Source organism: Aedes aegypti, chromosome 3 (genome assembly GCF_002204515.2).
Source record: "Aedes aegypti strain LVP_AGWG chromosome 3, AaegL5.0 Primary Assembly, whole genome shotgun sequence".
NCBI lineage: Eukaryota > Metazoa > Arthropoda > Insecta > Diptera > Culicidae > Aedes > Aedes aegypti.
In genome coordinates this window covers 287,949,153-287,968,030 of record NC_035109.1, presented here as the reverse complement: position 1 = coordinate 287,968,030, position 18,878 = coordinate 287,949,153, and the positions used below count along the sequence as shown (strand labels likewise).

General features: G+C 40.5%; 1 protein-coding gene across 6 annotated transcripts in view; it reads right to left on the bottom strand.

Moving 5' to 3' along the window:
• The window catches only part of LOC5575390 (solute carrier family 12 member 4), a 791,918-nt gene that overhangs the window by 706,380 nt on the left and 66,660 nt on the right, over positions 1–18,878 (bottom strand). For 4 of the 6 annotated variants that reach the window (XM_021849571.1, XM_021849567.1, XM_021849570.1 and 1 more), the window contains one exon: positions 5,046–5,409. In XM_021849571.1, coding sequence (XP_021705263.1) covers positions 5,046–5,142 — 97 coding nt within the window. In that variant the 5' untranslated portion in view covers positions 5,143–5,409. Of the gene's footprint in view, positions 1–5,045; positions 5,410–11,306; positions 11,462–18,878 lie in introns of those variants that run through there. The other 2 variants (XM_021849568.1, XM_021849576.1) reach the window with 2 other exon arrangements.

The following is an 18,878-nucleotide window of genomic DNA, read 5'->3' as shown; positions in this document are numbered from 1 at the left end:
CTAAGTCCCAAAAGGTCGATTTTTTCAAAAAAAAAAATTTCCAAATAACACCAGATCTCGACGTTTCATGCATTTCTAAGACATCTGGCATCAAAAAAAAATATCGATTTCAGAAATTTCATGTACCCCCCCCTTTGGAGATTTTTCATGGGTCAAAAAAGCCAAACTTTGACCGCTTTGGGGGTCCACTTAATGAAGTCCGATTGAGCTCAAATTTTGCATGGGGACTTTTTTCGAGGAGACAAAACTTTTGAGCACTACCTTTTTTTGAAATTCGATGGCAAAATTTTTCCCATACATTCCATTGGCACCCTAATGAATATCTTAGAAAATTACTGGAGAATATCCTAATGGTGTGATTAATGGAATCCTTGAAGAATATTTGGATTAAATTCTGAGGAAAAAATTATGAGTTAAAATTGCCATAACAATCTATGAAATATTGTTTCAGAAATTATCGAACAATTTCTTAACAAATTCCAAGAAGAATTCTTGTATGTGCCTATTGAGAAATTTCTTGCAGAGTATCAGTAGTACTGTGAGTTAGACTCTCGGAAGCATTCATGGATGAGTTTCTTACAGATTACTGAGGAAGTTATTATTGGCAGGGGTTGAATGCTTAGAAAACTGAGAGTATCTCTCACTTATCGCTCATGGTTCTCAGAACATCAAAAGCGCCTTCTTCTGCTACAGCTTAGATCGCAGGGATAACAGTGCAGAATAAAACTCATAAAAAGGAGTTACAAACATGGGATACAGTATTGCTATCGGATGTTCAGAGATTTGTCATCATGCCATTAAAATAAACACTGACCCCTAATGGTAAATAAGCGTGAAGAATGGGTTTTATCATCGGTCTCTCTTTGGAGCTCTTGTTCGTTGCTATTATTTATCAAGCTTGTTACAACTTACGAAATATTGCCGATCATTAACCGATACCGATAGGTGGGATGTTCTTTTTCGCTTGCTTTGATCGTGCTTCGGAATCAAAAGAGAATTTCTTAAATTCTGCAATGCCTGACTATTCGTATGATGGCTGAGAAAATTACTGGAAAATTGTAGGGCATCTCTTAGAGATTCCAGGAGGAATCTTAGTCGATTCCTTCGAATAGTTCCAGAATAAATTTATTTTGAAATAAATAGTTTTTTGTCAAATAGCTGTAGCGGCAGATCCGCAGCTATTCAGCAAGACCATGCTGAGTGTCGTATCCCGCTGGTAGAGGATCTTTTCTTGATGGACATTTTCTCGACTTACCAGGAAAAAGCGTATAATCATACTACACGATATACAAATGCACTATTGATCAGTTTGCATAGAAAGTTAGTAACTGAGGAAGTGCCCATAAAAGCATTAAGCTGGAAAGGGGTGGTCCATTAATTACGTAAGGGTTTATGGGGGGAGGGGGGGTTGAAGATTTCTTACGCGCCATACAAATTATTTTTGGTTTTCATACAAAAAATCTTACCATGGGGGGAGGGGGGTTGGAAAACCGCTAAAATTGTCTTACGTAATTAATGGACAGCCCCAAAGCAGGCTCAGTCTCGTTTGGAACGTAACACCAGAAAGAGGAAATCATATTCGAAAAATAGACTGATTACGATCAAGCAACACCGAAGCCGGAACGATTATTATGATCATGATAATGATGATACACACCGAGAATAATTTAACTGATCAAATTCACGCTAAATCAAATTTAGTCAGCAAACGCATCAGAGTCTAGATTCACACACGGATAATGCTAATAATAGACGTTTGGCGGATGGATGAGCTCTATGCGGAATATGAGAACCAGTTGGAAGCTATAGCTTTTCGCACCGTTGATTCATCGATTTATTTAATTATGTGTGCGCTTGAGAATTTCCTTCGATAATGAGACTAATATTTGGCTTCCACTGGGAGAGAGACACTTTAACAACTATTCGTTTGCTGAATATATTAAAGTTAACTATCAACAATTATGGGGTTTATACTCCTAATATTCGTTGTCTTAAGGTGAAACATCTCGGAATCCGAAGATGGCCGGCAAAATGGCCGACTTGTACCCCTACTCACGTTTTCAAGGGCACAAAACTGGAGAAATAGTTGGCAAACGTTTCTGATCTTCTTATGTTAAGCTTTTTGCTAGTGCACAAAGCCAAAATAAAAAATACATTGTTGTTGGATGCTTCCTTCGCGAGATTTGTGCCTTTGAAGTTTCAGTGCAATCTTAGAAGTTGATTCCAAGCTGTTTCACCTTAAATTCCGAACATGACTCATATTCCGAAAAATGGCGATTTTAAAGGTAAGAATTGATAGTATTACATTTCTGAATATAAAGGACTTTAATCATAGAAGAATTCATCATCTTGTGAAGAAATTTGAGTGCTTTTTTGAAAAAAAAAAACCGCTAAAGAAGCCGAGTGTTCGAAATATGAGTCATTTTCGTCCCTTGCATTTGGGCATGTTCTTTCGGTTGATCTAGACTAGAGAATTTCGGTTAGGTTACTAGAAACATTCAGCAGGTGTTCTATAAAGTATTGTATTTTTCAGAGCAATGACTCACGTAAATGAAAATGAATTGGAAAATTGATAATTTATCATCCGTTTGAATATAATGGAGCAATCGCGGGCGAATAGGCACAGCTGACAGCGATCGCGCGCGCAACAAAATTAAATCATTCTGATCAGTCAGTCAGAACTCGAATGCGGTGCGGTCCATTTTCTACTGGACAACTTTGCGACAAGGGTAGATATACATCAGAAGCCGTATCTGTTTCACTGAATCAGCTGACAGTGCTGGACGCAAATGAATTGCGTATCAACGAACTAAATTTAGTGACGACGGCTATGATGATGATGATGGAAATACAAGTGACACATTTCTACTCGCAATTTAGTTGAGAAAAGAGTGACTCGCGAGACTGTTTTTTTTATTGAATGATGCTGAGTGGGTTATATTGCTGTGTTATCGCCTGGTTCTAGCAATTCAATTAGGTGGATAAATTTGAATGGATGTGATTCCATGCGGAAATGTGGTCCATTCATGAACGATACAGTTTGATCTTTGCACTCTTATTTCGAGAAGTTTGATGAGACATTTCAGTCTTAGAATAGCAGTTTCGATCACGCAGTTCAACCTCGTCACATATAGGCAGAATCGACGTATCATAAAACTTCAGAAGCGCAAAAAATGATGATTCCATATATTTAAATCTAGACTGCCACAAATCATACTTTCATAAACTTCATTAAACGCACTTTCTTTGTGCTGTTCATTCTTTATGCGCTAGATTCGATTTTCTTCAGCTCCTGTTACGCTGTGCTTACATCCCCTAGCAGTATTTTACTAGCCTGTCACTCTCTAGCACTCTTCATCGAATCATCGTATTATTAAACGTTGAAATTTATGAAGCAAGTATATAAAACACGACAGGCTTGGTTAGACAGCTCTTCAGAAACTCTAAAAGGGTATGACAGATCACATATGAATAGGCTTATCCCATGTGAAGAAAAAATCAAAATCGCTTAGCGTTCTGGTTGACTGTTAGTGCTGTCTCATGGCAGAAAATGGTATTCCATTTGTATTAAATTCAACCATTAGTAGAGAAGCTGATCTTAGAATCTCATTCCCGGCACTGTTTTTAAGCCGCGGAACTCAAAATTTGATTGGTAAATGCTGGACATGGCGTACTGTTGGTACTTCGCATACCTGAAGTAATAAAATAGACCTCTTTGTGTGGTCCTTAGCCTAGCAGTCCCTGCCTAGCAACTTCTATCGCTACCTCCTCGCGGTACTTTGAAATATGTTTCAAACACTTCAGTGTAGTAATGCTGGATTTGTTCCTTATGCAACTCTCTTTATAAAGTTATGAAGAATGAGTTTTCAATGAGATGAAAAGTTTTGTAAGTGCCTTACAATAAAAACATTTTCCAAATTCGTCAAACCCAATTTTTATCGTAAGAATAATAAGCAAGATATGGGTGATTAGATTTGGAAACTTTTTTGAATTTTGAATCGCCCGACTTCTCATTTTCAGCATACAATATTATATGTCACAATTTCGTCAACATAAGTGCCCTATTTTGAAATTCTGTCCATTCTATCCTCTACTTTTATACGTATTATCTTTCCATTCGCCTTAGTCAACCATTTCACACGACAATATGCGGGCGGTCAGGCGGTTTCTTTGTATCATTCGTAGCTCAAACAGCCGCCTGGTCCCAATCATCATAAATAATATTAATTAAACGAAGACGATAGCCATCTCTTCATACCAGAGCAGAAAAAACGCATGCAATCTACTCAATTCATAATAATAAAATCATATTAAGTGAATCGTCATGCTACTGACCATTCTGATAACTGATCTACGAAACCATATGCCGGTCGGAGGATCTTCAGCTTGCGATACGTTTTGTTTGCTGCGACGTCGATTTGGACAAAATTCCAGCTGGTTTGTCATCCCTACAATTCCATTCAGACTCGATCGAATGCTTCTTCTTCGTTTGTGTATTGTTGAGGTCAATTAGTCAATTGGAATTGAATACTTCACTAAACTTATTTTGGCTCACGATACTATTCATCGTTGTTGACCACAATGCATAAGTTCCAGACCTACCCTAAGGCATATTTTTACACCTATAGTTTACTACAGACCTCCCTCCAAAGCACATATTCCTAGAAACTCATCGAATGAATCTTTTTAAAAACTCAAGTCTGCTTTAAACTGGCTCAATTTTTCTTCCATTATACTTCAACTGACGTGAGTGGGAAACTTGCGGTGCCCACCTCAATCACCTCTTACACTTCGGTCCAAATACATTCCATGCATTTAGCAGTGCCCCATAATTACGATGCCTTTTAAGCCCAGAGCAACAAACGGGTACAGAACACGCAATTTTCTGGTTTTTAGTGCATTGAACGAGGAAAATTCGCTTCACGAGTGTCGTGATATGGTGGCGCCTGCCACCAACAGAACAACGACGGTAGCAAAAACCGATTTCTTTCTTCCAAGTAGTAAATCAAACGCCTTGCCTTCTTTAAGTAATCCGCAATTCTTACCTTGCTTCTCGGAGGAGGACAGCAACCTGCCGGTAACTGCCGCAGCTTCTTCGTCCAGCGGAGGCGCCGACTTGGTCACCTTGAAACGTTCCGTCATGTTGGTGTAGATGATTCCACTGGTCAAACACAAGAGCACTTATTACACTAAAAAAAATGTCTTCTAACTTGAATGTGTTTATTTACGTTAAAATGATAACATAACAAAAGGTCATAAAAGGTAAACTTAACGAAACACTTATCAAAACTTAAGTACTTAAAATAACTGGCACATTCACAGATAATTCAGAAAATATCCGACGGGACGGTCGCCGAAGCTATTTGTAGTCAGTATGATGCAACACTCGAAGGGTAACGATGAAACAGTCTGTAAATGAAAAAAAAAACAAAATTAGTTAGGATTGGGAGAAAAAGAGCTCAATATTTAATGAGAATTGTTTAGTTGTTAACCCTTTCTTTCAAACGACTTTCTAAACAAAAATAAACGTTTTTACAGAAAGTGCTTGCACCAAAATGCACAATATTTTTATAGTACCTAGTTATAAATTTTGTTGTTTTGCAATAGTAACAGTAGTGTAGTATTACTATTGAAACCGTAAGTCGTCTGATTAGAATAGAATCAAGTTCTGGTAGCTATTGCATGATATTCATTTGATTCAACTTTTAATACATTTCCTTCAGTATCATGAGGACGTTCAGTATCATGAGGACGTAACTAGAATGATCGATCGGTACAGGCCGGGGTACGAGCAACCTTAGGGAACATTGGGTAACCAACCCCGGTGGGAACTAAGGCCGTATGCTGACAGGGTAGGGAAGATTTGCTTCTACAAACCTGGAGCGTCTGTAATCCATGTTAGAAGCGGCTCACTACAGCGTCTGCTCTCCATGTCAGGGGTGGCTGATCATCGTCCGAGTGCCAGAGTAGGACTCTAAGCTAAACTGTGCACTATGGCCTTCCGAATATTAGGAGGGATGGTCTTCCGGAAATCTAGGGGGTTAGTGTCAGACTCTGCACACCAGCCGTAAAAAATCAAGCAACGAATACTTTCATCGCGAGCACACGCATACTCGCCGATGTGTTGAAAGACCGTGGATTCGGCATCGTGGCGTTGCAGTAAGTGTGTTGATAGGGATCAATGGTGCGAACGTTTAGAGGTAACCATCCCATCTTCCAGAGTTGCGGCAACATACACGAGCTGGGAACAGCTTTTATAGTGATCAGTGATATGCAAAGGCACGTCATGACGCTTTTTACGCGCAGCATGAACGCGAGTACGACAGCTGCCCAAGCCACGACGTCAAAATCGTCATAGGAGATCTAAACGCTCAGGTTGGCCAGGAGTTCAAACCGCCTACTGGAAAGTACATCGCCCACCGACTGACGAACGGGAACGGCCTTCGACTGATTGATTTCGCCGTCTCCAAGAATACGACCATTCGTAGCACCTACTTCCAACATAGTCTTCCGTACCGATACATCTGGAGATCACCACGGCAAACAGAATCGCAAGTCGACCACGTTCTGATCGATGGACGGCACTTCTCCGACATTATCGACGTCAGGACCTATCGGGGCGCTAACATCGACTCTGACCACAACCTGGTGATGGTTAAACTGCGCCCGAAACTCTGCGTCGTTACCAACGTACGGTATCGACGGCCGCCCTAGTATGACCTAGAGCGGCTTAAGCAAGCGGATGTCGCAACTGCGTACGCGCAGTACCTCGAGGCTGCACCCCCGGAAGGAGGTGAGCTGGATGAAGCCCCTCTTGAGGACTGTTGGAGAACAGTGAAGGCAGCCATCAACAATACAGGTGAGAGCAACGTCGGGTACGTGGGACTAGAGGGTCTAAAAAAATCCCGAATCCCGGGATATTTTCGAAAATCCCGGGATTTCCCGAATTTGCATGTTGAACTAGAAAATACTGTTGTATTATTTTCAAATAATGGCACAGAACAAGCTGCATGTTTTTCCGGTTACTGTTGATACAGGAATGTATTTTAGTTATTGCATTTAGCTTACTCATTAAGCGTTTTCATTGAGGTTTAAGACCACTTATGCTTTTTTCTGGTATGTTAGTTACGTCATGTTCAATCAACTATAGCAGATAACTATAAGGTTTGTTCCATTTTTCAATAAATTCTTCTTCTTTCTGGCGTTACGTCCCCACTGGGACAGAGCCTGTTTCTCAGCTTAGTGTTCTTATGAGCACTTCCACAGTTATTAACTGAGAGCTTATACTATGCCAATGACCATTTTTGCATGCGTATATCGTGTGGCAGGTACGATGATACTCTATGCCCTGGGAAGTCGAGAAAATTTCCAATCCGAAAAGATCCTCGACCGGTGGGATTCGAACCCACGACCTTCAGCTTGGTCTTGCTGAATAGCTGCGCGTTTACCACTACAGCTATCTGGGCCTTGAATTATTCATCACATTGAAATTTTATTTATGCCATTTTATCTTTCCGTACCCGTTTTAGTTTGCCCGGTGTACTTGACAACTTTCTAGGACGAATATGCCTGTGAAAAAAAAGCATTCAGATTCCATTTGACACAACAATGTAAATAATTTGCATAATCATCAGAGTAGATTTTAAAAGATATGGTAAAATTTGAGTGTGATTGGTATCACCTATACTATACCTTATGCATCCCGATTGATTTTCGTTTCAAATTAACTATAATAAATGCCCGTTGACTTCAACTGCAGATAGGTGAAATATTGATGAATGAAATCTAAGACAGCATTGTTTTTGTCTATTATAATTCAACTTAACCTTCGAAAACAAGTTCGGGTATTGTGAAACTGCTCTATAAGACTAAACTTCAATACGTGCTCTGGTCGTTCTATAGTCGTTTTGGAAGCATTTGATTTTTGTCCCGGAATTTTAAAAAATAAAATCCCGAATCCCGGGATTTTTTCGAGTCCGGGAAACAAGACCCTCTACGTGGGAAGGAGTCGACGGAACGATTGGATCGACGAAGAATGTAGGCAGGTTCTGGAGGAGAGCAGCAAGGGACCCGGCAGAACGTGGAATGTTATAGACGGAAACAGCAACTGCAGACCCGCCTCTTTCGGGAGAAAAAAAACGCCACCTGGAAGAGACGGAGTACGAGGAGATGGAACAGCTGTGCCGATCTCAAGAAGCACGTAAGATCTATCGGAAGCTCAACGCATCCCGCAACGGCTTCGTGCCGCGAGCCGAGATGTGCATGTATAAGGATGGGTGCATTTTGACGGACGAGCGTGAGGTGATCGAAAGGTGGAAGCAGCACTTCGACGAACATCTGAATGGCGCTGAGAGCACAGGCAATGAAGGACGGGACAACGAAGGAAATGCCTTCGTCCATAGTGCGGGCGATGGAAACCAAACCAGCCCCCACTTTGAGGGAGGTTAAGGATGCCATTCACCAGCTCAAGCACAATAAAGCTGATCCAGAATCGAAGTTATGTCCATCGTAGTCCTACGTCAATCCCACGGTAATGCAACAGATATTACCCACCCCATTTTTTTTTCGAAATTTCGATGGACTATAATGATTGGATTCCTCTTGAGATGTTTGTATAACAAATGGCCTTAAGGGGACGTGCACAAATTACGTAACGCTCGAATGGTCGGGGTGGCTAATGCAATACACATTTTTGAAAATTTTCACTCTATAAGCGTTACGGAAAGGGGTGGAGGGGGTCAAAAGTTTCAAATTTGTGCGTCACGTAATAAACGGATGCTGCCTAAGACAAACGTTGAAAGTTTACTTGTCGAAAGGACATAAGATCGAACAGGAAAATAAAACGGGACATAGAGGTCAAAGCCGTTTTTTTTATAGAATAAAGAATTTCTCAACAAGAAAAATCTGTTATCTGTTATGTCCCTTTTGTTATGTCTTGTTGCTAAACCATAAATTCAATAGCCACAGATCGCCACATTCCTGCATCGCGCTATCATTCAGCGAGTTAAAATTTTATCACGTTTTTTTATAACTCACTGAAACAAGTCTGGAGCCACCCACAGCTGATATGGTATCAAATCATCACTTTCAAACCAGAAACTTTCTAGTCCCAAATAAAATTAGGTTGTGCTTTCAAATTATACAAAGTAATCCTACATACGGGAAACGAATGCCTGATGATTGAAGTGCTTCACTAATTATTCTTATGAAGAGGTTTTGGGTAAATGTTAAAATCGGTGATCAGTTGATAACTTTATTTAGTCCTAAGCTACGAGCAATAAAATTGAACTTTCACTGAGCTGTAGGGGGAGATCCCCCAGTACCGGACACTTAAGCCACTATATTCATAATTCCAAAAATATTGGTTTTATTTGCTCATGTTACCCATTTATGATAAGTATTATCATTTTTATAGTGTACAAAAGTAAATTTGAAAATATAAATATGAATTTTGACATTGCATTTTGATGATATATTTTGGTACCAAATTGATCGATCTTGAAAGGTGACACCCAATACCGGACACGATGTGGAAACGCCTCGAATTCTGTAAATTTGAACATAATTGAATGCTTTTACTTTATCAATAGTATATTAGTGCCAATTCAATGCATTTGCAACATTTACAAGAACAATTTGAGTTTTTATTCGTTTGCAAGATGTCCATCAAAAACCTCTTTCATATATGATGAAAAATAGCACATTTTACGATATTGTTCTGAATGATTATTCTTCTTAATTTTAATGCATGTTTGATACCATGATCGAAGGAATTCATGAAAAATGAATGTATTTTGAGACACTGGTGCAATAATTACAAAGATATCATATAACAAATCAAGCTGTCCGAAACTGGGGGACAGGAGGTTCTTAGCCAAAATTGTAAGTTGTCCATATTTAGTTCAATTATGGTACAAAATACATTCATACCATCAAATTAGGATTAGGTTCGATCATGCTTGCGTGATCCAAAGTATTTTTTCCATGTTCAAAATAATTACTAAATAGGCTCAAAATTAAGGCGATACGTCAAATTTGTTAAGATTTTCAAACTTTTCTACTTTTTTAAAAAGGCATACATATTTCAAGGATGTGTTATTCTACGCAAACATTAGTCTCCATAATAGCTTTCTTTTCTTCTAATACACTATCTTGATTGGACCATGATTTCTCAATTTTTCAACTTTGTCCGGTATTGGGTGCTGTCCGGTACTGGGGGATCTCCCCCTAACAGTTCAATAATATTTTTTTCAGTCAGATTTCAATTTTTTTTTCTAAAACTAGTGGTCCCGGCAAACTTCGTCTTACCATCAAGTAGGATGATGAAAAACGCTTTTGATCGTCCCATATAAAATGACAGTTTCGTTCGCGCTCGTTTTTTCAACATTCCCGGTGAATATCCTGGGATTTTTATACACACAAACACGTCGGAACCCTTGACAAACAAAACTGAGAAAAAAATCATTCAAATCCGTTGACCCGTTCGTAAACTATTTGGTGACATTCAAACACATGTTGCTACATTCAGAAATCTAACGTATTCTTCATTGGCAGTATCTTTACTCATTAGTGTAAGCCATCTATAAAGTTTGAACAAAACGTGAGATATGAATGTACTATCAGATACCACCCCCAAATCGCTAATAATCGAATAAACGTGATTTCAAGATTTGCGGTAAACCATCATTAAGATTTACCGGATTTCAGAAATTGATAAACGTGTTCGCAACACCTCCATAAACATATCAATTTGGCCTTAGTTTTAAGCCCCACACAAAATCTTCCTGTGACAATCAGTCAGATAAAACTTTATCCCATGCCTCCCACCTGCAAATCGTATTCTACTTCAGGTTTTATTTTGGCTAGCGTAAAGTGATGTAATACAGCACAATGAAAACCATAATTCAACTCATTTTGGAAAATTTCTAACAAATTGAAAATTATAGTTAATGATAACTGTAATGTATGTCATGTATCAAAAGCAGCGAGCAAAATAAAACAAGTCGAACTGTTCTTAAAATTCGTGAAATTTCAGCCAAATGTGCGGATCTAGACAATGCGCTGATTTTGGGCACTTTACAATATCTGTTTTAAAATAATTTCTATATGAACTTGATTTATGCCTCCGCAAATGCATCCAAGTCTGGAGAACTTTGTTGCATGCGTGAAACAATAAAACTGCACGATAAGATAAAAATAGAGTTATTATATACACGTCACCAAGTATTCCTTAGTTACATTCGATGTAACAAACGACGTGATCTAATAGTCTTACATAACTTTACTGAATTACACATGACACGTACCTGCACCATAAATCCCGAAATATTTTTACGGATTAAACTTAACCTTCATCAACTCGTACGATGCTAGAAATTTCACACTCCGAACTTGAAACCGCGCGCTATCCACGACCTAATCAACCGAGCAACTGAGCCAAGTCTCAAGTCTCAACCGGTCAGCTTATGCAGGTCCACACGCGGTATCAGAGACAAACACTACACCTTAGCGTAGAATTACAACATCACCAAATTATTCGACAGCAACGATGAATCGACATACCTGGAAGTAAGTGCCTACGGGTTCTCCGGTGAGAAAGAGACGAGCAGTTTCGACAGGTTGTCGCACAAACCTAAAAAACAAATTTGGAAGATAAGGAAGGTCTACTTTTGAAGTCACTGCCAAAGCGATTGATAAGAAGCTCCGAGCAAATTGTGAGCAAGTGGATGGCAATTTTTTTTCCTGTATTCCGTACAGGTAAGCGTTCACTAATCTCCCCAGATTTAATTCTATTTGACAACTTATCAGTGTTTTTAGGGCGATGGTTCGACTACCTTAGCTCACGAGACGCGCAGAAAGTCGCACGCTAATCACGGTACAGCTGGTGATCGATTTTATGCTTGCGTTTTGGAAATTTTTCGAGTGCCAGAAACCAGGATGTCACGCTGAAAAGTAAAGATTGAAATAATAACTAAATACTAAAAAAATATTCGCCAAAGTAATAATGCGTTTTACAAGAGACAGATGGAAATCAACTTAAGTATCAGTATAAAACAAAGTCATACCTTAAATTTTATAGCGCACAAATCTGGCGACCAATTCATCAGTAGTAAAACCAAATCTCATAATTATTGATATTTTTTTCAGTTTTGACGAGGGTTTTAAATCACATAAAAAGAAAAACTCCAAAGTTCGATCCAAAAGTATTAAGACATAGAGGTGGCGCAGACGCAAGATGTAATATGTGACATTCATATGCGCATTTTCGATGTATAAAATACGAGTTTACATAACTTTATTATTTTTAAACCAATTTGGAAGCTTTTTGCATCGTGCTCTTCAGAATCAGGTTTTGTTTATGAGAAGTAGGGTTTTCATTTTTTCGGAAATTGACTTCCAGAAAAACGGGAAGTCGTCGGATAGATTTTGCTCAAGGTTTCGCGCGTGTTTTCGTCGCCGAAGAATTTTTTTTCCCTGTTTTGGAGCGTCTTGCTGGGTAGTGCTTCGTGAAGCCCAAGCAGGACAGTTCGGTTTTGCGTCGTCGGATAGATTTTGCTCACAGTTTCGCGCGTGGTTTCGTCGCCGATTTTTTTTTTCCTGTTTTTGAGCGTCTTGCTGGGTAGGTATTTCGGAAGGCCCAAGCAAGACGGTTTGTTTTCGGGACGCCAAGAAGTTTTGCTGTCAGTGTCAGTTTTGTGTTCAGTCGAGAATGGATTACCAACTTTCATGCTTATGATAACACATTTTTTCTTGAAAGCGTAACTTTTATATAATGTTAAAACAAACTTTGTATGGTTCGTCACTATAAGTGTCGGCATTATGCTTTTTTCTTATACATTTACAATATATATATTTTTGCTCTTTTTGACATTATTAAAAATTATCTTTTGAATTGTTCGACATTGTGAATGTTGACGTATTTTTTAAAACTTCTACCATATTGAGACAAAATGCACAGTAATACTCATATGTAATTTTCAAACAAACTATGTATGGTTCGTCACTACAAGTGTCGGCATTATTCCATTATACATGTAATTTTCAGTTTTCGTCATTAATAAAAACGTTTTTTAAATTGTTCGACATTATACATGTTGACGTATTTTTTAAAGCTTCTACCAAAAACTTCTTTTTTTTTGTATGGTATTCAGTTGGAGCTGCCTGACAACTTAACTTGTCAAGGCTGAACCCTCGGTCTGGCTTTTGCCAAGTTTCCCCTCTACCAGGACCAATACTCAGACGGACAAGGCAATGGCGCCCACATGAACACTGTTTTTTATTAGTATTGTGACGTGGTAGTTTTTGAAAAGTACCCACATTCCCTTGCTTCTGAGAAAAGGAAGCATTATGAAAATTAGCAGCTCCATTAGAATTTGTTTGAAATAGTAGTGTAGAATTTGTTTGAAATAGTAGTGCATTACTAATACTGTCTAGTCGAAATGGTTTTGAATAATTTGTCATTCAAGTACTATTCTGATTACTATTGTCTTTTACGTAAGATTAGAGTCTTAAATGTCAAGTGTCGTCAAGTCTTAACAAAATTAGGCTGTTTAGTAGTAGTTCTAGTTAATTTCATTTTTTGTTGTTAAATGTATTTATTGGTCATTACGTTCATATATCCTTAAAGAAAAAAGTCGCTTTCCTTGTCTGTTCAACAATTTTTCGAAACTAGCAAGTGTACCCTAATGATCGATCTCAGCGTCTTACTTTCCATAGTAATTTTTATAGTGAATATTGAAGAGTAAAGTTACCTTAGGCTTCTATTACAGTCTCTTACAAGATTCACTTTTCGGTGGCAAATGCAATGCTTCACAACGCCTACTTTCTACTTGTAAATTTTGCGAAAATGAAGCTGGAATAAGATTATTTATACCGCTGTTACAAAAGAGGTATTTCTTATTATGGCAATGTAAAAACCATATTAAAATAAGATTGTCGCCACTTATTTCTACTCAGTGAATCTACTAGTCATTTTCCTAAGAGTTCCTAAGTATTCCCTACGTCGTATATGATAACGATGTATCTAGCTAGCTAATAGTAAGAGTGGCTACGGATCATTCTGGTTAGCAAAAGGCAAACTGAACGTCACCAATAGTATAAATGTCCACTTCGAATATATTAATTATTTGAAATGGGCATCAATTCTATCAATGACGCAGAATGTCCGTTGGATCACATCCGAGATATGATTGCGTCTATGTCATATGAATTATGGCGCGGCTTTAAGCAAAAAATGCCAAAATGTGATACCACCACTCAGGTTACGCCTTTGGTTTCCATCATATGGGCTAATGGATTATGCCCTCCCATCACGGCAAGGTCGCATAACCAAGGGGAGGGGTCTACCAAAAACTTCTCGAGACAAAAATACAAAACAAGTTTTAAATATAAGTCGTATATTTCCCCCTTGTCCATGGATCGCATCACCGACCAGAGGTGACTCCCAGATCTTTTCCTCCCTCAATAATAAACACCCTTCCCGTGGTGATTGTGGATATGCAGAGGTATTCTCGGTCTCTAGAAGCAACAATCATTACACCCTAACATTCCTTCCCCATCCCAACTGAATGTAAGGACTTGGCCGGCGCCGTTATTGATCAATAATATTAGATCTGCTAAAATTGCACTTCGAGAGTAAGCGGAAACTCCCATCCCTTATTCATTTGGATCGTAGTGCAATTCTTACCAGTTCCGATCAATCACGGAGTAGCAACCATTGACATGTACAGTCAGTCTATGCTATGCATTGACTTCCAGAAAAACGGGAAATGAAATTGTCATTTCCCGCGTTGTCGAGAAATTCTGAGTAACTCATTTTCACGTAGCAAAATTCACGTTTATTTTTCAGAAGAGAGCTCCGTATTCCATTTCCATTATATGTCATTCAAATGAATCTGCATAGTTCTTTCTCTATATTTTTTCATCATTTTCACTTTATTTTGGTCTTATTTTGGAAACACTTACCCGCTGAAGATGATTGTTTTTTTTTTCAATAATTTTATGTTTTACTTATTGATTTATCATAGTAGGGGTACCGTAAAATCGGGTGTAATTGATCAGAAGGGTGAAATTGATCATCGTATCACACGATTTCATGTATTCGTAATGGAGCACAAATATCAATGTAAGCTGCAGTAAGTGAACGTTGTTTGACGTAACTATTGTCCAATTGTGTGTTGTTAAGTTTATTTGCGTCAAAGAATGTTTATTACTATGAAAATAATGTAAAATTTCAAAATCATGCACGGTAAAGTATTGACAAACACCTATGAACTTTTATTTCTAAGCAAGGATTTGAACATGGTATAAACCTGAAAGTTTGTGAGGATGCTTGAGATATATCCCCAAACCAGATTTCATCACCAAAACTTGCACCAATTAGCTCATATGGTTGAAATAATTGAATTTCTGTTAGATATCATTGAATTCCTTAGGAAATTGCATACATTTAGGCGTTTTCCGCGTAATTCTTGAAATTGAAATATTCTTTATTTACATAAATATTGCATTGCTAAGAATTTGACAAGCATATTCGGATTCAGGGAGCTCAAATTTATCATGTAGAGTTGTTTTGAAAACTAACAATAATGGCATTGACAAGTGATCAATTTTACCCCTAAATGAGATCTCCTGATTTTTTATTTTAGATATATTTGTTAACACTAAAATTACATTTGTTAGAAAATTTCGGTACATGAGTCGATGAGGCTCACCTTCGTACTTGTTTTCCTGCATTTAGTTGTTTTGCTTTGTTAACATTATAGAAAACAGACTAGAAATGTTGTGTTTCGGGATCAGCCGAAATAGTGAAAAACGTGGTTTTGACTAACTTAACCAGAGCTAATTTTATTACATCTTCACTAATCTACGGTTAACGGCAAAAGAGACCGAGTTATGCTCGGGCAACGCGCAGGTTGCTATGATTTGAAATCTGTTGCTAATGGTAACGATTCGAAATTCAAATTTTGCACGGTGTGCTGCGATCACACCTAACATCTCCCCCCTTAGTTCAGGTAGTATGGCTCGAATCTCGCTGGTAGCCGTACGATGCGCCTCGGTCGGTTGTTGTTGTTATTGACAGTCGGTTGCGGTGCTGGTTCATCTTCGAGATCGGACTCCGAAAAGTATTCGGAATCGCCAGACTCTGGTGCGGATACTGCTGGGCTACCTGGTTGTTGGGCTGGACGACGGATCGGAGCGGTGTCGGATAGTCCAAACTCGTCCACGAAAATGGATAGCGGCGAAGGACCATCTATTCGCACTGGATCACCTGAGCGCTTCTTGAGTTGGTTCGTGTGTGCCCGGATCAATCGTTGCTTATCCACCAGGTAAACATTATAATTAACGTTCCCGATGCGCTCGATGACAGTGGCTGCTTCCCAATGCCAGGCGTTTCCTTGATGCACCTGTGCATAAACACAGTCACCGGGTTGAAAACTCTTCGCAATTGCACCATGCTTCCTATTAAACGATGCATTTTGTTTTTCAGTTTTCTTCGATGGCGGATTGCGGCACTCCGGCTGTGGAAGCAAGAGCGATGAAATCGTTCGGATGGGCCTGCCGAACATTACTTCTGCCGGAGATTTCCCGTCGAGGTCACTGGTCGGAGTCGTACGGTATACTTGCAAAAACGTTTGCAGTGCGCTGTCGAGAGTTTCTCCCCCCGAACGAATTTTTCGAAGGCTCCTCTTGACCGTGTCTACGAAGCGTTCCGCTAATCCGTTTGATTGCGGATGGTATGGTGCTGTCCGAAGATGCTGTATTCCATGACCTTGGCAGAACGTCTGGAATTCGTGACTGACGAACTGGGGACCGTTGTCCGACACGATGGTTTCCGGTATGCCAAAGGTAGCGAAGGATTCGGAAAGCAGTCTCACAGTGGTACTGGCTGTTGTAGTCCTGGTTGCGAAAACCTCCGGCCATTTCGAAAACGGATCCACCACGACCAACAGATACGTTCCATCGACAGGACCGGCGTAGTCGATGTGGATTCTCGACCATGGCTTCGACGGTGCAGGCCACGACTCGAGTGTCGTTTTGATTGGTGCTTTTCCGGCCACGCAGCAAGGATTGCAGTTGCGGACGAAATCCTCGATTTGGTCGTCCATACCAGGCCAGTACACGAAACTGCGAGCGATTGCCTTCATGCGAACCACGCCAGGGTGGCCCCGATGAAATTGCCTCAGGATTTTCCCCTGAAACTGATGAGGCACTACCACACGGTCGTGTAGCATCACGCAGCCATTAACGATGCTAAGCGAATCTCGCCGATTGAAATACGGCAGGACATCAGGGTTGGTGTCCGACTTGAAATCTCGCGGCCAACCTTCATCGATGAACTTTGCCACCGATTGCAAAACGCTGTTCTTCTTCGTTGCGTCTTGTAACTCTGTGAAAGAGACTGGAAGTTTGTCTAGCGAGTCGTTAACTATACTCACCAGATCATCTTCCAGGTTGATTGCTGCTACGACGTATTCCTCTTCCGGCCGAGTGGTCCGATCGATCAGCCGAGTCAGCATGTCGGCACAACCGAAATCGTTGGTGGAAATGTGCTGGATGTCGAAATCGTAGTTGAGCATTATCAACGCCCATCGCTGCAGTCGGTTGGCGGTGTGCAACGGAATGCCCTTCTTCGAACCGAAGATTGCCAAGAGCGGTTTGTGATCCGTTTGCAGCGTGAAGTGGCGTCCCAAAAGGAATTTATGGAACTTCGTCACCGCGTAGACCAGAGCCAGTGCTTCCTTCTCCGGTTGTCCATAACCTTGCTCAGCGGGTGAGAGCGAACGAGAAGCATGCTGAACTGCCTTGATTTTGCCATCCGGGAATTTATGCAGTATCACCGCACCAATGCCGGTGTTGGAGGCATCTGCTGCAACGATGATAGGTAGTGTCGGATCGTAGTGCGTCAACAATAGTTCCGACTGCAGAATCGCCTTGAATTTTTCGAACGCTTGCTGGCATTCGACGTTCCACTGCCACTTGACATCCTTCTTCAGTAGCTGGTCCATTGGGTGGCGAAGCTCGTGGATGTTGCGCACAAATCTGCCGTAGAAATTAACGGCACCGAGAAACGAGCGAAGTTCGGTCACGTTGGTTGGAGCTGGGATGTTGGCGATGGCTCGAAGCTTTTCTGGATCCGGACGAATACCATGGCGATCCACGATATGGCCCAGGTAACCAAGCTCGGTTTGGAAAAACTTGCACTTTTCCGCCTTGACGTGGAACCCGTACTGCTCCAGCCGAATCAGCAGTTTGCTGAGTGACTCTGCGTGTGCCTCCCAGGTGGGACCGAAGACTATGACGTCATCGATGAAGGAGCGAATGCCTGGGATGTCGGCAATCATGCCGTCGATCAGCCGTTGGAATGATCCTGGCGCGGATTTCACCCCTGGAGCGAGGCGGTTGAATTGGAACAGCCCCTTGTGCGTGTTGATGGTTAGTAGCTTCTTCGACTCGTCGTCCACTTCAACCTGCAGGTATGCGTCAGACAGGTCGATGATGCTGAAGACGCGACTACCAGCCAGCTGGGCGAAAATTTCCTCCGGCGTCGGCAGAGGGTAGTGATTCGCTTCTAACGCATCGTTGAGACCAGTCGAATAGTCCGCACAGATGCGGATCCGTCCATTTGGCTTGCGGACAGCGACGATCGGAGCGGCCCACTCCGAAAAATCGACTGGAGAGATGATTCCCAACGATTCGAGTCGATTGAGCTCGGTGTCCACCAACGGAATCGTGTTGAATGGCACCGGACGCTTTGGACAAAAAACAGGACGTGCGTTAGATTTAAGGAAAAGTTTTACCTTTGTCTTGGTGCAGTGGCCCAGCGAGTCGTCGAAAACGTTTGGATGTTCGCTTCGAAGCTTCTGGACCTCGTCATC